Source organism: Scyliorhinus torazame, chromosome 4 (assembly GCF_047496885.1).
Source record: "Scyliorhinus torazame isolate Kashiwa2021f chromosome 4, sScyTor2.1, whole genome shotgun sequence".
Lineage (NCBI taxonomy): Eukaryota > Metazoa > Chordata > Chondrichthyes > Carcharhiniformes > Scyliorhinidae > Scyliorhinus > Scyliorhinus torazame.
In genome coordinates this window covers 33,583,487-33,604,318 of record NC_092710.1, presented here as the reverse complement: position 1 = coordinate 33,604,318, position 20,832 = coordinate 33,583,487, and the positions used below count along the sequence as shown (strand labels likewise).

The following is a 20,832-nucleotide window of genomic DNA, read 5'->3' as shown; positions in this document are numbered from 1 at the left end:
AGGTCAAAATCATCAACAGAAGAAACACAATAAAATCTTATGCTCTAATACAAACTAAGTCTATTCAAAAGTAATATAGCGGACACAACGAAAATTCTTATGATTACACAGTTTTTAGCAGTATCACAAGGCACAAAACAAGTTCCCTTCCCCAAAGCCTCAACCACTATTAAAGTCAAGGGAGTTTCGCAAGCTGCTGCAGGGTACTTACGGTCACAGGCTGCAGAGGTCAAGTCAGGGGTGCAGAGGTCGAGCCAAGAACGAAGAGACCCCCAATCGAAAACACAGCCCCTTTTATATTGTTTTACCTGGCTTTGTCCTGTGATCGGCCAGCCCCTTTTGCATTGAAAAAGGTAAGATTTAAAGTTCCCGCTGATCCCGCCCCCTTTGAGCCGGTCAGACCTGTCGAGATGGGAGTACCTCCCCTAGGTCCGCCTCCAGTCTGTTTTTTGAGATAACGAGGTTGAGCTCCCTTGAAGATTTTCAAAGACTTCCATCTGCTCCGGAGATAGCTGCTATGTTGATGGGGTGTTGATTGGATTCTGCTCTGGTGGAGGCCAGGTCATTTACATTTGCATGGGGCTATGACCATCCCATTGTCCTGCTTGCAGGCAGGCCCCCTGTGTATTCCCGTGCCCCTTGGTCTGTGTTTTGATCTTATCTCGTTGTCTGGCTCCTTCTTCCTTGTAGCTCCTAGGGGGGGGTTTGTAAATACTTATGTCCCTACTCAGCTCAGCGGACCAGGCCTGCTGGGAAAACTGGTTACGTTCTCTTGGCTGAAAAGTCAGTTTACAGTCTCTGAGTTTTATTCTTGGGCAGTTCCAAAAAAGGCCGAATTGCCCGAAAACCTTACAGATGCCCCTTCGATACGTCCCTACCTGCTTGGACCGTATCGACACAGGTGAAGGGCAATTATTTCCTTTTGTGTGGACCGTAGGCCCCCCCCTCAACAACATGCGAAACTACAAGTCCCAAGACAGTTCCCTTAATCTAGGCTACCCCTGATTTCAATGAAAGGGAAAGACAAGACCATACTTAATTCAAACACACAGTAACATATACACATTTCACCGGAACCCCAAACGTAAGGGTCCCTGTACATATATCACAATCAAGTACACATTTCACCGGAACCCCAAACGTAAGGGTCCCTGTACATATATCACAATCAAGTACACATTTCACCGGAACCCCAAACGTAAGGGTCCCTGTACATATATCACAATCAAGTAACTGAAACCCGCGAATCCATACAACTATTTACAATTGCATCTGTTTATTTCACCAAGGATCCTCCTTTCTTGGCTGCACTTCGCTTCTTCCCGTTGAGGGCTCTTCATTTATCCTCCATCGTCGATACCTGCAGCTGAGAGGTTTAGTCCAACTGAGGCGACAGCATAATGTACCCCCTGTACAACATTTCCTTTGTGGGGGCAAACACTAAACCATTCTCAGGCCCCCCCCTGGTGGTGATCGGACAGTTGTGAGGGTCGATCGGTTGGGCTGTGGGCAGGGGTCGCTTTACCTGAACCAGCAGTTCGGTAGCTTCTACAGTCATCCCTTCCCTGGGCGTTACACATCCCTCCCCACTGCGGTCAATTTATCCCGTTCCCTGGGTTCTGCCACCACCTTACAAAAGTGATTAATGCCCCTTGTGGACATGCCTTGGTAGATCCCCATGAACACAAATAAATGCCCTGGTCAGAAGCCCACCACTTATCCCAGCAAACGGTGATCCTACCCGGTGACCCCGTGATGGTCCGTTAGGTGTTGGTGTCCAGGCGTTCCCAGTCCGAGGACCGATCCCTCATGTCCAGCCTCAGCTTCCTGGGCCACCACCATCTCCCCAAAGGAACGTCCCCCTCACAGGTTAAACACACACCCGCCTGCCCTCAGTCACCCTAACCCGGTCAGTCGAAGGACTCTTCTGTCTCGCCTCTGCGGAGTTCTCCCGGTCCCACCATCGCCAAGATCATCAAACTCCACATCGTCGGGTGCCCCATCTGTAAAAAACAAAACACATCCTTGCCTCTACAGCCCTACCTACCTTAAAGTGCATGGGTTCTATCCAGCGGCAGCAGCAGCTCCCGCTTTGAAGTTGCCGCAGCCTGTCTGTGATTCTGTGTCCACAGCCCGGCTCCCCAGGGTCCTAGTGCCTGCTGCTATCCGGCGGCAGCAGCAGCTCCCGCTTTGAAGTTGCCGCAGCCTGTCTGTGATTCTGTGTTTACAGCCCGGCTGCACCAGGGTCCTAGTGCCTGGTGCTTCATCATTTTACCATTGCACCAGGCGCTTCTGTGTTCCCACGATCCTAAATACTTCACACACAACTACACACTAATTAGAACTAACAGGGGGGGAAATGCTATATACAATGCCACCCGTCTCCGGGTGGCCAAATTAAAACTGTGCCCCACTAAACTGGGGCAGTTCACCTGTTTGGTCCAACGGCTCGGGCCAGACCGTCCCCTCCCGGGGGTTCGGGCTGCCCCTTGCCTCTCCTTCCCCAACAGGGTTCGGGGATCCCTCAGCGTTCCCTTCTACTCGGGCCCCCTTACTGCGGGACCGGGTTCTAGGGAGGTGTGATGGGGACCATCTTAGAGGGGGCTTGGAGACCCGATTGCTCCTTCGTCCCCTGACTGGTTCCCAAGCCCAAGGTGATACTTCCACTTCCTCCGCCTCCTTAGCCTCTATACTAAGGCAGGCCACCTGACCCACAGGTAAGGGCTTGGGAATTGTCACTGTCCCTGGGCTGGGTGCTTGCAGCACTGTCGGTCTCTTTGGGACTGCCCCTTTGGGACAGCACCTTGTCACCGGTTGTGTGACCGTGCAGTCAGGGACCTCCCCCACCGTCGTTAATTCTACGGGGGGTTTCTCCACTACCACCCCCAGTCTTCCCCCCACCTTGCTCTTTCTTGCCCTTATGGGGTGGAATAATTTAAATTGACTGATGTGGCGTTCGCATGGGTCCCACCTTAAGGGATTTAAACTGCAAATAGCCGCTGAGGCAGCCTCCAGAATGGGACCCTGCACCTGGACCGGACCAGGGTCTGGGGCTAGAACTACCCCTGCGCTCCCTTTTTCCTGAGGCTGCTCCCTGGGTAGTCATACGGGTTCTTGTGGTGTGGGTGCGGGCAGGCCCTGGCCCGTTGCCATTGCCACCTGTCCCGACCCAGCTGCTAGGCTCTGCAAAAAGGCTAAAAGTTTCTTTACCTCGAAGGTTTCCGGGGCAGCTGCTCCTGCCGCCGGGGTCTGACTCTCTACTGCGGGAGCCCTCTCCTCCTTGCTAGGGTTTTTACATTCCCTCTTGAAATGCCCGGCCTTCCCACACCCGTAGCATAAGTATTCCTCATGCTTCCACTCTCTCTTAGGGGCTGCTGGCGCGATTTCATGCACCCTACCCTTAAGGGGCTTGTCCTCACCCCTCTCCCCATTACGATATGCGAGGGTAAGTTTCCTAAGGACCTCTTCCTCATTAAGGGCCGGGGTCTGCGGGTCGAACCAGTGTTCGGCTTTTGCCCTAATGTTAGGGAGACAGTTGGCAACTAGGGTCTTCAGCCAGTGGGCGGTTCTTTCCCCTAAATTCCGTCTATCCGCGGGAACCCCGCATGCCTCCATATAGACAGTCCACAGTCTGTCTGCGAACATGGTGGGAGATTCTCCTGGTTGCTGCTTGGTTTCCCCCACCCTCATGAAAGGGCTCCCCAGATTTAAGCCCATCGCCTCCAGAACAGCAGTCTGTGCTGCCGCCCATGTGTCAGGTCTTCCCCCATTCCCAGAGGTCACTGTCCTGCATAGCTGTGCATCTAGGGTCATCAGGAGCATCTTTATTTGCTCCCCTTCGTCGCAGTCATTGATGCTGGCTGCCTGTTCCACCTCCATAAAATGAAGCGACGGATCCCCTTTTGGAGTTAGTCTGGGAACGTGGGCCACCATCCCCCTGAGCTCGGATGCCCCATGAGGAACGATAATGTCGCCCTCAACCGGTCCCCTATTTGTCATCCCCGCTGGGGGACCATACTTTCTTTGTCTGACAGGGCACATCTGCCCTACCTGGGGTTCCTGCTCCTCCTCCCCACTGTCCAGCTCTCCTGCCCCGTTGGGTAGCCCCCCTGTCCCCGGGCTAACTACCCATATAGGAGACGCCGCTATCTGGGGATACACCACTGACCCCCCTTGGACCTGCCCCTGACCGGGCGGTCCAAACCCTACCTGCTGACCCGGCCCCATCACCGGCATCCCAGGCAGCGGTCTGTCCCCATCCCATGGGGACCCACATATGAAACCAGGCGGACACGCCTCCAGCTGGGGGTACCCTGCCGACCCCCCTTGGACTTGCCCCTGAACGTGCAGTCCGATCCCCCCCTGCCGACCCGGACACAATCTCGGTGCCTCAGGAGGCGGTCTATTCCCCTTGGCCTTTGGGGAATCATCCGCTGCGAGGAGCACCTTGCCCCTAGGGAACCCCCCTGGACCTACCAGGTGTATCTGTCCCCTGAACTTGGACAAGGTCTCCTCCAACTCCGTTATTCGTGCCTGGCACGGCCCATGGACACAGTCCCCTACTTCCTCGCGAGCCACTCGGTACGCTGCCTGGATGTCCCGGAACTTCCCCTCCAGCTTCCTACACTGCTCTGTACTCCGAGCATAGAGTTCCTGGAGCCTCCGTTCCTTTTCTTTACCCTCCACTATCTGGCAGTGGAGATAGTCCTTCTCACACCGGTTAGACTCGCTTTCCTGTTTCATTTCTGCCATTTCTTCCCGCAGTCGTTCCGCTGCGCTAGCGCTGTCCCCTGCGCTGGCCCTCACTTCTCTCAACTCCTGCTCTAACTCTTCGACCCTATCCTCTGTCTTGACTACCTGCTCGGACAGGCAAACCAGCCAAACTGCCTTCTCCAAGTGCCTTTTGTGCGCCTTGCTTTCTGTCCATGCAGCCGCTGCCATTACCGGTTGCTCCGCATTGATCAATTCTGAAACCCAAGGTTTGGTGAGGTTGACCTTTTGCCACAAATACGAGGATATTCTCTCCTCCATTTTGCTTCGTTCCCTCACCCCCTCTGCCAAGTCACATACTCCAAACCACCGGGCTCCTGCCTGACTCGCCATTGTAGAGGGTGCCATCTCCGCTACTCCACTACTGGGCCGATATCTGGGGTTTGAATATCTGTGTGTGTCTCTCTCCAGCTGGCACTGAAACTTCAGAGGCCAGGGGATGTCGCACTGGGACACTTCCACTGAAGAGAGCACTGATTCAAGCCTGCCGTTTATTCCTAACCGACAGCCTGAGACTTATATCACACAGATCTCCAGACCCCTACCAATACCCAGGTGATTCTCTCTCTTGCCGGTGGTGCAACACCCACCCGGTTCCTACTCCACTAGAGTAGCTTTCCCAAGAGAGAGAATAGGACACTGCTGTTTATTTCCTAACCAGCAGTCTGTCCTGAGTGAATCGCTCAAGATGACCCTCGATTCTTGAACCCGGAATTAAGGTGAGGAGTATTTTAACAATGACTTGGTCAGAGATCGCTGGTGAAAGATTGAAGAATTTAAACGACTCCAATTATCATCAAATCAAGGTTTATTGCAAAACCCAGGTCAAAATCATCAACAGAAGAAACACAATAAAATCTTATGCTCTAATACAAACTAAGTCTATTCAAAAGTAATATAGCGGACACAACGAAAATTCTTATGATTACACAGTTTTTAGCAATATCACAAGGCACAAAACAAGTTCCCTTCCCCAAAGCCTCAACCACTATTAAAGTCAAGGGAGTTTCGCAAGCTGCTGCAGGGTACTTACGGTCACAGGCTGCAGAGGTCAAGTCAGGGGTGCAGAGGTCGAGCCAAGAACGAAGAGACCCCCAATCGAAAACACAGCCCCTTTTATATTGTTTTACCTGGCTTTGTCCTGTGATCGGCCAGCCCCTTTTGCATTGAAAAAGGTAAGATTTAAAGTTCCCGCTGGTCCCGCCCCCTTTGAGCCGGTCAGACCTGTCGAGATGGGAGTACCTCCCCTAGGTCCGCCTCCAGTCTGTTTTTTGAGATAACGAGGTTGAGCTCCCTTGAAGATTTTCAAAGACTTCCATCTGCTCCGGAGATAGCTGCTATGTTGATGGGGTGTTGATTGGATTCTGCTCTGGTGGAGGCCAGGTCATTTACATTTGCATGGGGCTATGACCATCCCATTGTCCTGCTTGCAGGCAGGCCCCCTGTGTATTCCCGTGCCCCTTGGTCTGTGTTTTGATCTTATCTCGTTGTCTGGCTCCTTCTTCCTTGTAGCTCCTAGGGGGGGGGGTTGTAAATACTTATGTCCCTACTCAGCTCAGCGGACCAGGCCTGCTGGGAAAACTGGTTACGTTCTCTTGGCTGAAAAGTCAGTTTACAGTCTCTGAGTTTTATTCTTGGGCAGTTCCAAAAAAGGCCGAATTGCCCGAAAACCTTACAGCTATGTCAGCCGCTCATTAGTAGGTGATCAGATTCGGCAATGCCAGTCTCCCCTCGCTGCGGCTCCTTTCAAGCATCGCCTTCCTCACCTGTGGGGATTTTTCCACCCAGACAAAGCACATGATGATTTTGCCGGTCCTTTTGAAGAAAGGCGATGGGATAAAGATCGGGAAGCACTGTAAGATAAACAGGAATCTAGGGAGGATTGTCATCTTTACAGTCTGCACCCTCCCCGCAAGTGACAGCGGGAGTGCATCCCATCTCGGAAACACCCTCTTCATTTGTTCCATCACTCTAGCCAAATTTAACTGATGTAACCTGCCCCAGTCTCGTGCCACCTGTACCCCAAGTATCGGAAACTTTCCCCAACCAGCCTAAATGGCAGCTCCTTCAGCCTATTTTCCTGGCCCCTTGCCTGCACTACCAACATCTCACTCTTGGCCATCTTTAATTTGTACCCTGAGAACCGGCCAAACTTCCTCAATGTTTCCAGTATATTTTCCATCCTGGCCAGTGGGTCTGACACGTACAGGTGCAGGTAATCCACATAGAGAAAGACCCTGTGCTGCACCTCCCCCAGTCATTACCTTCCACGCCTTTGTAGCTCTCAGCGCAATCGCCAATGGTTCTGTGGCCAGCGCGAACAGCAACGGGGAGGGTGGGCATCCCAGTCTGGTTGTGCGATGTTATCTGAAGTAATCTGACATTATCCTGTTCGTCCTTACGCTAGCTTTTGGGGCCTGGTACAATAGTCTGACCCAATTAACCAGTCCCTCCCCGAACACAAACCATCCGAGTACCTCCCACAAATAGTCTCACTCCACCCAGTCGAAGGCCTCTCAGCGTCCATTGCCACCACGACCTCCACCTCCTTGCCTGTCACGGGCCATCATAATCACATTAAGCAATCTTCTCAAATTGACTGTCAGCTGCCTGCCTTTCACAAACCCTGTTTGGTCGTCCCCAATCACCTCCGGTACGCAGTGCTTAATTCTAATCACACCGCCTCCCCTCCCTACGCCAGTCAGTCATAACCTGTCTTGGGCCCGCCCCCGGCCCATGCACCGCGTCGCTCTTGGCTTGCCTCTTGGCCACCTCCACCCCTGACCTCCTCTCCATTACCTACTTCAGGCCCCTCCCAGGTCAGCAGAATAACTTCCCCGCCCTTCCCCCCCTTCCCCTAGCAGCATCTCCCGATAGCCCCACCCCTGCCATCTATGCGCTGTATTCACACCCCTCACCTGACTCCCTTGACCAGCCATTCTGCTATCCCGGTGACTCATCCCTCCAGCGCCCACTTGTCTCACTCCCATTGTTTCCCCACCTCATCTCCCCACTCATCAACACACCATCCCCTCTCCGACCCACTGGAGCAGTCTCACTAAAATGGGATAGATCAAACAAGATGGAAACATCAAACAGGACTGTAAGGCTGCTCCAGGTACAATACAGTTCCAGCTGTGGACACAGATAAGTGTTAACCTACGTCCCTTTCTGAGCATTAATAAAATAGCAACACAGTAACACAGTACCCGTATATCACCCACCCGAAACAAACATAAAAACCATAGACATAAAAAAAACCCAACCAGCATCTTTAATCCGCATTGCTTACTGGCTATCTTTATGTTACAATGAAGGCTCCAGCGCACCCAGAGAACATGACGAAAGGTACCAACAACAGCAGAAAAAAGAGAAAAGAAAAAAAAGAGCATACGAGAGAGGGATCCCCTCGCCCCCTCCCCCCCCCCTCCCCCGCGCCCTCGTAGGCAAAACCTGCCCCAAAATACAACACATGGCACCATTAAAGCAGTAAACAGTCGACCGACAGTCCAGGCACAGTAGGCATCCCCACAGACGATAACTCTCGGACCCTAGCTTGCGTCCGTGGGTCCTTTATTCGGGACTAGCCCCTCATCCCTCGCAAAGTCCATTGCTACTTCGGGCTCGGAGAAGTACTGGTGTTGGCTCTGATGCGTGACCCAAAGACCGGGAAGAGCAGACCACACTTCACGTGCTTTTTAAATAACACCTCCTTAATTGTTTAAAGGCTGCTCGACGCCTGGCCACTTCCTGGCTTAGATCCTGATAAATGTGAAGGACACGGTTATTCCACGTGATGCTCTTAGCGCTCTTTGCCCACTGCAACACCCGCTCCTTCTCCACAAACCTGTGGAACCTGATCACCAACGGACGGGGGGGGGGGGGGGGGGAGACACCCCGGACCCATCTGCCTCGCCTGTACTCTGTGTGCCCCCTTCAGCTCCGGTGGTCGTGGAAAGCTGTCAGCCCCCATCAGCTGAATCAACAGGTCAGCCACCAAAGCTGCTCCCACAGCCCCCTCCAGGAGGCCGATGATCCTCAGATTTTTATGCGGGCTCTATTTTCCAGCTCGTCTACTCTGTCCATCTGTCTTATCTGTCTCTCCTTCAACCTATCGGCTTCTAGCGCGCCCGCCTGCTCCTCAACGCCTCCCCCGGCTCCTTAACATTTTCGTCCTGGGCATCCAATCTCTGATTCAATTGATCCACCGCCTTCTGAAGTGGGTTCGAGTTATCCTGCTTCAACAATTCAAAACGTCTTTTTATCACCTGCAGCATGTTTTCCAGCGACTGCTGGATCGCCGGGTCCGAGGTCCGGAGGTCCGCCAACCTTGCTCCCGGGTCAGCTTCCCCTGCACCCTTTCCTCTCAGCCTTTGTCCTTTCCTCTCCCCGTTTTCGCTGCTTTCTGCTTTCCCGCGGTTCCATGCAGCTCTGCCCGTTCCTCAGCACCTCCGAGGCTATCTTTCCACCGCCGCAAAACCGGGGAACCAGGTCCTCAAATCCCGCCGGAGTGAGAGCCACTGAATGTGCGGCTCACTCACTCATCGCCGCCACCGGAAGTCTCCTTGGGCTACATTGGGCTACTTTCAAAGAAGTACGCATTTTGACAAAACTCAATGGATAGTCCCTCGAAATGTTGCACAACAAATCCAGAGCTTTCTGGCTAACAAAAGAAGCAGAAATTACGGAAAGAAAGAATATATGTGCTTGTGGGGTAGAAAGCACAAGAGTACGTGCTTAGGGCAGACGTCAGATGGAAAATGCTGTCCAAAATTGATCAGCATAGGAGGCGACGTTGCGCCGAAGGAGCATGAGAAGAAAGTAGCAGCTAATATGAAAGGGAATTTCAAACTCTAACCCTAATTAAAATGAATATTTTCAAATCATTTCAAGTTCAATAACATACAAACACTTCCTACACTCCAGTGAGGATTCCGGGCCAGCTCCTTGGGGAAATATTCCGAAGTTCGTGTAAGCAGCAGATGATTGCTTGCCTGTACCGAAGATAAAAGGGGACATTCCAAACCGGAGTGGAATGGATTAATGGGAAATTGCGTGTAATACTTGGGTAATTTCTGCAAACATTCTCACTTCGTTTCTGCGTCGATCAACTTCTTGCACTGGTGGTAGTCAAAGACCAGAAATGTGAGGTTACAAACCCTCCAGCCGAATATGCGATCCACCAGCCCTAACCTCCTTCATTTTTGAAGTTACTGACTGTCAGAATCGTTATTACCTTTGCTGCTTCTCGTCGAATCAGTGTCATTAATTCGTGGCACTGGTTAATGTCAGGGCAGCAGCAGTACTGATTGCAGCCTGGTGGGAAACACGTTCTGGTAATAACTACAAAGAACAAAGAAATGTACAGCACAGGAACAGGCCCTTCGGCCCTCCAAGCCCGTGCCGACCATACTGCCCGACTAAACTACAATCTTCTACACTTCCTGGGTCCGTATCCTTCTATTCCCATCCTATTCATATATTTGTCAAGATGCCCCTTAAATGTCCCTATCGTCCCTGCCTCCACTACCTCCTCCGGTAGTGAGTTCCAGGCACCCACTACCCTCTGCGTAAAAAACTTGCCTCGTACATCTACTCTAAACTTTGCCCCTCTCACCTTAAACCTATGCCCCCTAGTAATTGACCCCTCTACCCTGGGGAAAAGCCTCTGACTATCCACGGTCCAAGATTCATCGATTCATAGACGTTTATAGCACAGAAGGAAACTATTCGGCCCATCGTGTCCATGCCGGTGAACAAAGAACTGACTGCATTCATCCCATCTGTCCAGCTCTTGACCCATCGCATGACTCATAGGAGATTAGGACAGTGCAATTGAACCCAGATATAATTGTGTCAGTAAGTACGACATTCCCCTGCACTCCCTGTGACCAGGCACTTCTGACAGTCAAGAGATTTATAAGTCTGACCTTACCTGGTTGGCATTTGAGCGGTAATTTGAAAAATAAAAGAGCGCTGGAGGACATGGGGTATAGAAACGGTGTTTTTTGACGTTGTCATGGATGGGGGGTGGGGGGGGGGGGGCTGCGTGGTGGGGTAGCCTGGTGTTGAATTATAAAGCTGGAATAGGGAGAGTAATGGGGAAGCGAATATGGCCGGGAGAATGGGAATTTGAGTGTGAAGGGATACTCTCAATTTGCCTAGTTGAGTGAAGCTCTAGCAACTCTTCAGACGCTGGACACCACGCGGACCAAAGTAATCAAATGGTACAATCTGCTGGCGGCGGGTGCAGCCGCTGGTCCTTGTGGGCTTGGGGAACTTCAAGTCATTCCATGCCTGCATCTGGTAGCTGAAGTATGAATGTTAAAACGCTATAGTCCGTGATTGAAATTTGCAGCAGGGATTCGGATGGTATTTCCCCTTTTATCACCATCGCACACATTCACTGCACACATGCTGCTGTTTCCTCTCCTGGCCGCTACGGGTCGCTATAACATCCTGCCGCTGCTGCTCCTCCCAGTGTCACGCGTTGTTCGTTCCAGAACTGCGCCTGAACAAGCTGCTTATGGAAGGAGGCGGCAACCATATTGCCGTGATGTCTCTGCTATCCTCTCCCCAATGTCTATAATGAGACAATGGTAACGTGACTGAAAGTCTGACCCGGCCAAACTACCAGGGGATGAGGTAAAATAAACTACCAATAATTATTTTCTTATCAATAAGTGCCGTTGGCGGAACTGTGCTTTCAGCACTAATTTACCCAGAGTGCAGCGCGCAGGGACGATGGATAAAAAAAACAAATTGCGAAGCAAAATAAAGTAGAATCGACGCTTCCTAATTGAGAGGCAACCGAAAGTTTACCCGGAGTTGATCTGTGGAATAATGACAATAATTAAAACAATTAGAGATTAAAATACAATTGGTTGCGTGTACGTCTGTCTCCCAGGAGACCGCGCACGGGCTATCGCATCACTGACGTCGTCTTCATTGACAATGCAAGCTGACCGCCAAGTATTACCACCAGAAACCCATGATGGCCACCGACCGTCTCCCTTGGCAACTCAAGACTGCCGCCAATCCCTCTCTAAATGTCGGAAAGACAAAGTAACTGATCATCGACTTCATGAAGCGTAGCATGTCACCCCCCCCCCCCCCCCCCATCAATAGCTCAGAAGTAGAGAGGTCGATAGCTTTCAATTCCTGAGGATCACCATCACCAACAATCTGTCCTGGTCCACTCGCGTTGATGCAACAGTCACGAAAGCCGAACAACGTCTCTACTTCCTATGGAAGCTAAAGAAATTCGGCATGTCTGCATCGACTCTCACAAACATCTACAAATGTGCCATAGAGGGCATGCTATCCGGCTGCATCACACCTTAGTATGGCAACTGCTCAGCCCAAGGTCGCAAGAAACTGCAGAGTGTGGTGAACCCAGCCCAACGCATCACACAAGCTAATCACCCTCGCATTAATTCTTTCTACATCTCTCTCTGCCTCAGGAAATTAGACAGCATTATCAGAGAATCTTCACACCCTGGCTTTGGCTTCTTCGAGACCCTTCCATCAGACAGAAGTTACAGAAGTCTGAAGACCCACATAGACAGACAAAGGAACAGCTTCTCCCTCACGTCTACTGGACTCCCGCTCGGACGGTTTTGTTTCCTGTAAGAACACTATTCACGACGTCCTGCTGCTCTTGCTCATGTATTTGCTTTGTTTGGCCCCTTGTTCCGCACTATAACCCATCACTGTTTGTCGATGTATCATTTGGCAATGTACTCTGTCGATTATTCTTTACTGTCCACAATGTACATGCTGTGTACGTTCCCTTGGCCGCAGAAAAATACTTTTCACGTACTTTGGTACATGTGCCAATAAATCAAATCAATAAAATGTCCATTTTACTTTAAGAGAAATAATACCGATATGCTAATATATCTGGCTTCTCACAATCATACTATGATGTATATATGGAGAAACAAGCATAATGTATGACGTTAGATTTCATTCTGTGATTGCGGCAAATCTCCTAAACAATCAAGTGTGTGGTGAGAATTGCACGAACGACACATTTAAGATCACTGGTTTTATTACAATATAACTCATTCGTGAAACATTCTGAACCACGTAAACCACAAGAGGGATATAACAAATGTGACAGGTAATAAAAGTAACATGGTACCAAAAGAGAAAATGCTGGAAAATTTCAGCAGGTCTGGCAGGATCTATAGGGAGAGGAAAGAGCACCATTTTCCAGTCCAGATGACCCTTTGTCAAAGCTAAAAGAATAAAATGTCAATAAGATGAACAAAATCACAACTTTAGGGAATTAAAATTCTTCCTGTAATCATTTTGCGATTGAAAACAAAACTTATACATGTTATTTCCTTTCATGCATATCACAACAATGAAAAAAATCAATTTTTTTCGCAATAGGTATTGATAGCGCCTGGCAATTGAATCATTGTAGTCAATACATTACCTTGGACATGCCCAGACAATTTTATAAACCAGGTTTATCACTGAGCTGCAGAATGGAGTGAAGCACATTCAAAAGAGACACTAACGGGTTAATGAACGATCAATCATCTGCTACGTGACTTAGAATATCATTCAATTTCAATAGGTTGTAACAGAATGGGTTCAATGTCCAGGAGTTGCATTCAGTTTGGAAGATTAACTACACATATTTTAATACTGTGGTAAGTATGTTAAAATAGTAATTACAGCTCATGAAATATTGTTCCTTACAGGGAGCAGTGGTGATGTCGATGGTTTAATATTTCGGTTGGATAGACCCGTTGTCGTACCCCACCTTGACTGATGCATTTAGTTTTTGCACCGCATAAAGGCAAAAAAGATCGTCTGTGATAGGGGTACACTCCAGATTACAATCCCCAGAGTGCACCGCGGGAACTGGGGAGACGTTTCGGCCTTTAATCGCACTTTGATTTGATGTTGTAAATTTCATTTGTAACTTACTTTTTATTTCAGGCAGTTCCTTCGATTGATTTCAGTCGGTTATTTGATTTGCCACAAAATATGGTCCAGCATAGATTCACTGGACTGACATCTGATGGCAATCTTGTACTTTCGCCACCGCCTCGCTGACTGGAAGTTTGAGTGCAGAAATCGCCAGAAACCTGTTAGGCTCGCTTTCCAAGAAATGTGAATCACCCGTTCTGGAACATATCAGTTATGATCACAATAGGAAAGTGGGGCTGAATTCTACCCTTCACCTTATGATACCATGATAGGCAATGAGTGACCAGGAAATAAGCACGGGCCAATGAAACTGCACCTTTGCACTTTTGGTTGCACCTAATTTTCTGACCAGCTGTAAAATGAAGGACAGATGTGGGAGATTTTCTTTCCGGTTATCGTGCCCAGTTGTAGTTTCTGCTGTCTGATCAGCCTCAACATACCTGGCAAGCAAATGTTGTGTTTCTTTCAAATATGTAATCGTTGTAAAATTTGTCATTTAATTATCTCCAGTAAATATTGTTCAGTATGCTTGTAAATTCATACTTTGCACACAATACAATCATGTTTAATATACTTTTGTGATGTTGAGTTGAGGACATTGGTTCCAATATTTTTAAATTGTCTTTTCTTCTTGTCAAAATTACAATTCTCCCCCGGCTTTGCGATCAGGTGTAAATTCTACAAACTTGTGTCTGACCCACATACTGTTCATTCAGGAGGAAAGCAAACTCCTTCACCCGCTGTCTTATAAACCGTACAACATTTTGCAGCTCGATTTGAACAGTCGACCTGTGCGTTACTTTTAATATATTCTGTTGGACTCTATTTTGTATTCTGAGGTTTGGCATGTTCACTTTAGGCAATCTATCCCGATTGCAGCATGAGCTTGAGAAAGATAAACTCCGATGTTGCAATCTGTTTGTTCAGTGACTGTAAGTAATTGGAATGTCGAGGGGGACAGAAATGGGCCACTGGAGATTTCCCTTACCTCTCAAGTGCCAATCAAAGCAAAGCTCCGACCATAAACCAAACCTCGCGCACCAGTCACGACAAAGTCTAATGCCTTGGCGGAGGAGATGGGATCCCCAGTAGTGGAAGAAATCAAAGCGATTTACTATCCGATTCTTGCAGTTCTCGGCGTTCCTGGTAAATGCTTGTGAAACGACATTAGTTTCAGAAATATTGGGTTCGTTGTGTTACTCTTCGTGCTGCCTATCTGCATAAAAAATAGAGATATATTGGAAATGTTCATTCTGTAACTTGCACACGGTTGTAGTTTATGCAATCTGATCAGCCTGGCAAGCAAATGTGCTGTTTCTTCAAAAATGTGATCGTATTAAAATTTGCCATGTTACCATCTACACTCAAGAATCGTTCAGAATCCTTGAAAGTCCATACGTTGCACACGGTATAATCATATTAATATACAGTTGGATTATGGACAGAATATATTTTGCTCTCTATGGTTGAACTGGTAAGTTGGTATAGGTGGTTGGATGGGCTGAGGAACCCTGATGCCAGCTCTTGATGACACTGGCAAAGGATTGTAAAAAGCTTGAAACAGACATGCCGGAAAGCAAATGAGGTGAACTTTAGGATTGTGGCTGATTTTGTGGACAAGATGAAAGTGATTACATTTACGAAGAACAATGAGCTGATTATTCATGCTGGTGGAGTCTTGGTCGAAACATTTTTTCTCGCAGTAATCTGGAGGCATAGTTGCGGCGCATTGAGCTTATTTTGTCAATGGAACAACCTCCCGCCACTGTGCGCCACGAGCAAGTCGGCTGTACAATGGTTAGATTTAGCAAGTACACTTTCAGACGAGCGTTATTCTTCGAGATTGTGTTGATTGTATTAGCGCTATTTTGATGTACTCATCCAGTGGGATGTAGCATTGTTATCAGCCTATTGACTTGATGGTTCATGTATTGAGATTATTCCATAGGCCTTAAGCTATTGGTGGTGAGCTGCCTTCTTGAGCCGCGGCACTCCCAGAGGTGCAGGTGCATCCGAAGTGCTGGTATGTAGGGAGTTCCAGGAGTTTGACCCAGAGACAGTGAAGCAGCGACGGTATACATATAAGTTAGTATGGTGAGCTATTTGGAGGGGAACCTTCCAGTTGTGGTCTTCCCAGGTGTGTGCTTCCCTTCTCCTTCCAGATGGTGCAGGTCGTAGGTTAGCAAGGTACTGCCCAATGGGCTTTGGTACATTCCATCCTGATGCTGCCTTTAAGTGTGACTTCCAGAATTGCCGAGAGAATGGGCGAGCGAATTTGGTGAATGAATGGATGATTCCATTCACTAATCGTGGATGCAAATTAAAAATTGTTTAGAATTGCTAACAATGGAGCCAGTGATTTCCTTTCTATCCCGGATAATTTGCTGCATATGATAATCCATGAAAACTCGGATAAAGTGCTATTTTAAGGTTAGGTTCATGTAATATATTTCGTTATGATTCTAATAAACTCAGGTTCATTCGGTATAAAACTTTGAGCATTTCCTCTTATTTTAATAACACTTTAGAGTGGTTTCACAGGTCGGCGCAACATCGAGGGCCGAAGGGCCTGTACTGCGCTGTAATGTTCTATGTTCTATGTTCTTTCAGAGATCATTTCTGATTTGCAATTCCTCGTGCTAGATTGTACCATCACTGATTCTGCTAACTATAACTGTTTATTTATCTCAATAACTCTCGCGGTTAAAGATTTGGCAACAGGTGTATATCGGTTCTCTGCTGGGGTCATTTTTGGCTTCGCAAAGAATAAGTGATGATGCTCATTTTATATCAAGAACGTTAAAAATTCTGAGTGAAACACGAAGCCTGGAAAGAGATAACAAGCTAAGCTTTCATTCTTATCTTTTTTCTGTATAATGCTTCTGGTTTATACCTCACTGAAGCATCTAGATAGTTTAGTACAACGGTGTTATTTGATTTTCTGATCAATACATTCAACAAGAAATATAGTTCGTGGGTTCGATTGAATATTTTGAGACTATTAGCATTGTTCAGACAGTTTCGCTTCCAAATGCATTACCATCGTTACTACTAAATCTATTACTTCTGACCATCGATTTAGCAATCTAATCAGCATGTTTCAGTTGCAAAGCCATAAATTGCATTGACGACGCATATTATCATTGGTTCCAGCACGAGCATAAGATGGAGCAGTCAGACCCCAGTAACGATACCAACACCGCATTATATTAAGGACGTCAGTTTATTGTAGGTACATCCTGGAACATATATTTGAATGCTCTAGCTTGCCATGTCAACAATTACGTATAATCTCAATTCTAGATGCATTGCGCAAGAGCGTTTAATCTCGCACAGCGCATGGGATAGTACTGCAGCTCTCAGTTTAATAGCGAATACCGCCAACTAAGTTTGTAACTAATTGAATTGGGTATTGCGCTGAATGCCTCCGATCAGTGGCCAATGCTCGGCGCGTTGTTACTGCGCACAAATAATTTCATGATGCCATGCTCATGCGATTTCAGAACAGGGCCTACCGATCCCAGGTGTCAAAGGAATGCACAAGTAGCTTCACCTGTGAAAATCGGTCGGAGTGGAGTAGAGGTGGGTCAAGCACGCAACTCTTTTGCGGCAGAAGCCGTCGTCTTCTCTCTGATAAGTTTAAAGATGCTGCGTTTGAGTTTGGCTTCCAGAATTGATGACGGAATCGGCGAGAGAATTTGGTAAATTAATGGATGAGTGAACGGTTGAGTAAATGGGCGAGCGAACTGATGAGTGACTGCGTCATTGGGCGATGTATTGGGTAGAATAGTGTATGGTGGGTGAATTGGGTAGGTGGGTATTTGTGCGGGAGCGTTTGTGGGTAGGTCGTTCAAGTGTGAGTGGGTGGGTGGATGAGGGGAATTTGGATGAGTGGGTGGGTAAATTGCGGATTTGTGGGTGAGATTGACGAGCGGAATAGGTGGGTGAGTGTTGCAGGCAAGAACATATGGGTTGGCAAGGCAGGGTCAAATCGGGAGTTGTCGTACTGTCCGGATAAGGTGGCAGGTCTGGACGCTGGTTGGGATGTCAGATCGAGGAGTAGTCGTGACTAGTCGTGTGTGATACTTCACTAGGTGATCACGGGTAGTCGAGCCGGCTGACAGGGAGTGCTGGTTCTTCGGGTGACAATCGGGTCCGCTCGGGGTATGCAATTAGGTCCAATGGTAGTGGGGTCCGATTGGAGAATTGTTCCGTGTTCTGAGTGTGGTCGGCTGAGGAAGCTGGTAATCAGTTTTCGAGATGCAGTCAGGTCGGCTGGATAGCCATGCAGATTAGTGAGTGGGAAACGGGTCTGTTCAGGGTTTTAGTCGTTGCAAGGCGTGTTGTTTGCATGGTTGGGTGGTAGTTAGTTCCGGGCGGAAAATAGGCGGTTGAGTAAGCGGAAGCAAGTTTTTCTGGGAGAACTGTTGAGCAGGTATTCAGGTGTAAGACTAAGCTTGAAACTGCCTGACATTTCCCGGTTTAATACTCTGGTAAGTTCCATGCATCTAGCTCAAGTCTTCAACTTGACTGCATTGTTGCACAATGGTTTGCACTGCTGCCTCACAGCGCCAGAGACCCGGGTGCGATCCCTGCCTTGGTTGATGTTCTGTGTGGAGTTTGCACGTTGTCCCCTTGACTGCGTAGATTTCCTCCGGGACCTCCGATTTCTTCCCAAAAGTTCCGAAAGACATGCTATTAGGTAATTTAGACATTCTGAATTCTCCCTCTGTGTACCCCAACAAGCGCCGGAATGTGACGACTAGGGGTTTTTCACAGTTACTTCATTGCAGTGTGAATGTAAGCCGATTTGTGACAATAATAACGATTATATCATAAAAATACGGTAGGTGGATCGGCGCACACTCGACATTATGCTGTGATCCAATCTCTGATGATCTGTAATAGGAGTATTGTGGCGTCTCTCCGCTTTATGTGGTCAGCAAGCAGGCCAGAGGTTCTGACCAAGTCTATTTTTTAATGTTTCCTATTTCTCCTGTTTAGGGGCTGTTTAGCACAGGGCTAAATCGCTGGCTTTGAAAGCAGACCATGGCAGGCCAGCAGCACGGTTCGATTCCCGTAACAGCCTCCCCGAACAGGCACCGGAATGTGGCGACTAGGGGCTTTTCACAGTAACTTCATTTGAAGCCTACTTGTGACAATATGTGATTTTCATTTTCATTTCCTCTCCTGTACTGGTTCTGTCTCCGTAAATCGGCCTTGTCTTTTTCCATACTATGAATGGCGAATGAACCTTTGGAGATATGTCATAATTAACTAACACAATTGGATGCACTCAGCCTGAGATATTGATTGTGCAAAATAGGTGGAAAAGAATTTATGAAGGCGTTAAAAATGCGTATTCAATCCTTCAATTTATTAACACAGTAATGGAATATCAAAGCAGGAAAGTTATGCTGTAACAATTTTAACAAATACAAGCTCGGCCTAAACTCTATTATGCTGTTCATAATAGTTTGGGCAACGACTTTTCTGAGCATTCCCAGTCTTCGAGACGGGGCACAAGACACTGGCTGGATCAAAACAAAGGAGTTGGACCTCCTTTTTCCAAAGTGGGCGGGAGAAGCAGACGGTGTTTCCCTGTATTTAATTATTTGATGGGATGTGAACCAACATTGCTTGCTCATCCGCATTGCGACTGAGAAGTTTACCATTGCCCATCTACCAATCCCATTTATGCATTGTATATTTACCATCATTATTCCATACTGTTGGTTCATTGGTCTTTATTGTTATCGTCAATATTTAACTATTCGAGGTCAACATTTACCTCTGGTCGCAGAACCAGCCTAACGTTCCGCAGTAGTTCCAGGCTTCATCTTTCTATGTACGGAGGGAAATATATCACTTGCTTCAAGATGGCCAATTATTTTGCCCTTCCATATTGGCTCAATCGACTGATTTCAAGGCTGCATTGAATAATGTTGCTGACAGCCTGACGAAATACCTCTCATCTCTTTATTTTTATGTATTACAGTTAACTTCATTTCAATTGTGATCCTGACCCGTGGAAAGTGCGGCCTCTCTAAATGTGTGACCATTTACCTCGTGGCCATGGCAGCAGCGGACCTCCTAGTTGTCGTCAGTGATGTCATATTAAGATGCACCATGGGTATTTATTTCCCAGTTTCATTCCTGAGCATCACCACGATTTGTCGCCTCAACGCAGTTTTGCTCTTTGCTGTCACAGAAACTTCAGTCTGGTTCACTGTCGCTTTCACCTTCGATCGATTTGTCGCAATTAGTTGTCAAAAGCTAAAGACAAAATATTGCACTGACAAAGTGGCGGCTGTTGTTCTTGGCGTGTTGAGTGCGCTGAGCCTCTTACAAAGCATTCCGTGGTACTTTGTATTTGACCCTGAATATATAATGGACAATGTACCTCGAGGTTGTGTTATGAAGAAAGCCTTTTTTACCGAACCAGCGTGGGGAACATTCGAAGTTATTCACCTTGTTTTAACCCCTTGTGTACCGTTCATCTTGATTTTGATGCTTAACGCTCTTACCGCGAGGCACATTTTGCTGGCAAGTCGAGTCCGCACGGCACTGAAGAGCCATAAAAGTGCAACGCCAAATAAGGACCCTGAGATAGGAAATAGAAAGAAATCCATTATTTTACTCTTCAGTATATCGGGCACATTCATACTTTTATGGAGCACAGAAGTCGGATATTTCATATCTTTACACGTAACAGACGCTCAACATTATACAATCAGTGACCTAGAAACAATCGGAGTAATGCTGCAGTTGCTTAGCACTTGTACCAACGCATGTATTTATGGTGTGACTCAGAGAAAATTTAGAGAGGAGTTGAAGACTGGGATAAAATATCCATTGCAGCTAATAGCAAAATTACTTAAAAGATAGATCCAGACATTGACTTTCACCAGTCTGAGATTGACCCTCATGTTCGGAAACACAATATGTTCACCTTGAGCGAGTCACCTTGTTAGGAGTTTTCTATAGGCCCCCCAATAGTAACAGAGATGTGGAGGAACAGATTGGGAAACAGATTTTGGAAAGGTGCAGAAGTCATAGGGTAGTAGTCATGGGCGACTTTAACTTCCCAAATATTGAGTGGAAACTCTTTCG

General features: G+C 47.8%; 1 protein-coding gene across 1 annotated transcript; it reads left to right on the top strand.

Moving 5' to 3' along the window:
* Positions 1–14,599: 14,599 nt before the first annotated feature.
* On the top strand, positions 14,600–20,607 carry LOC140411308 (probable G-protein coupled receptor 139). The gene is made up of 2 exons (XM_072500429.1): positions 14,600–14,651; positions 19,718–20,607. The coding sequence occupies exons 1-2, from the start codon at positions 14,600–14,602 to the stop codon at positions 20,605–20,607; spliced, it is 942 nt and encodes a 313-aa protein (XP_072356530.1).
* Positions 20,608–20,832: the final 225 nt, after the last annotated feature.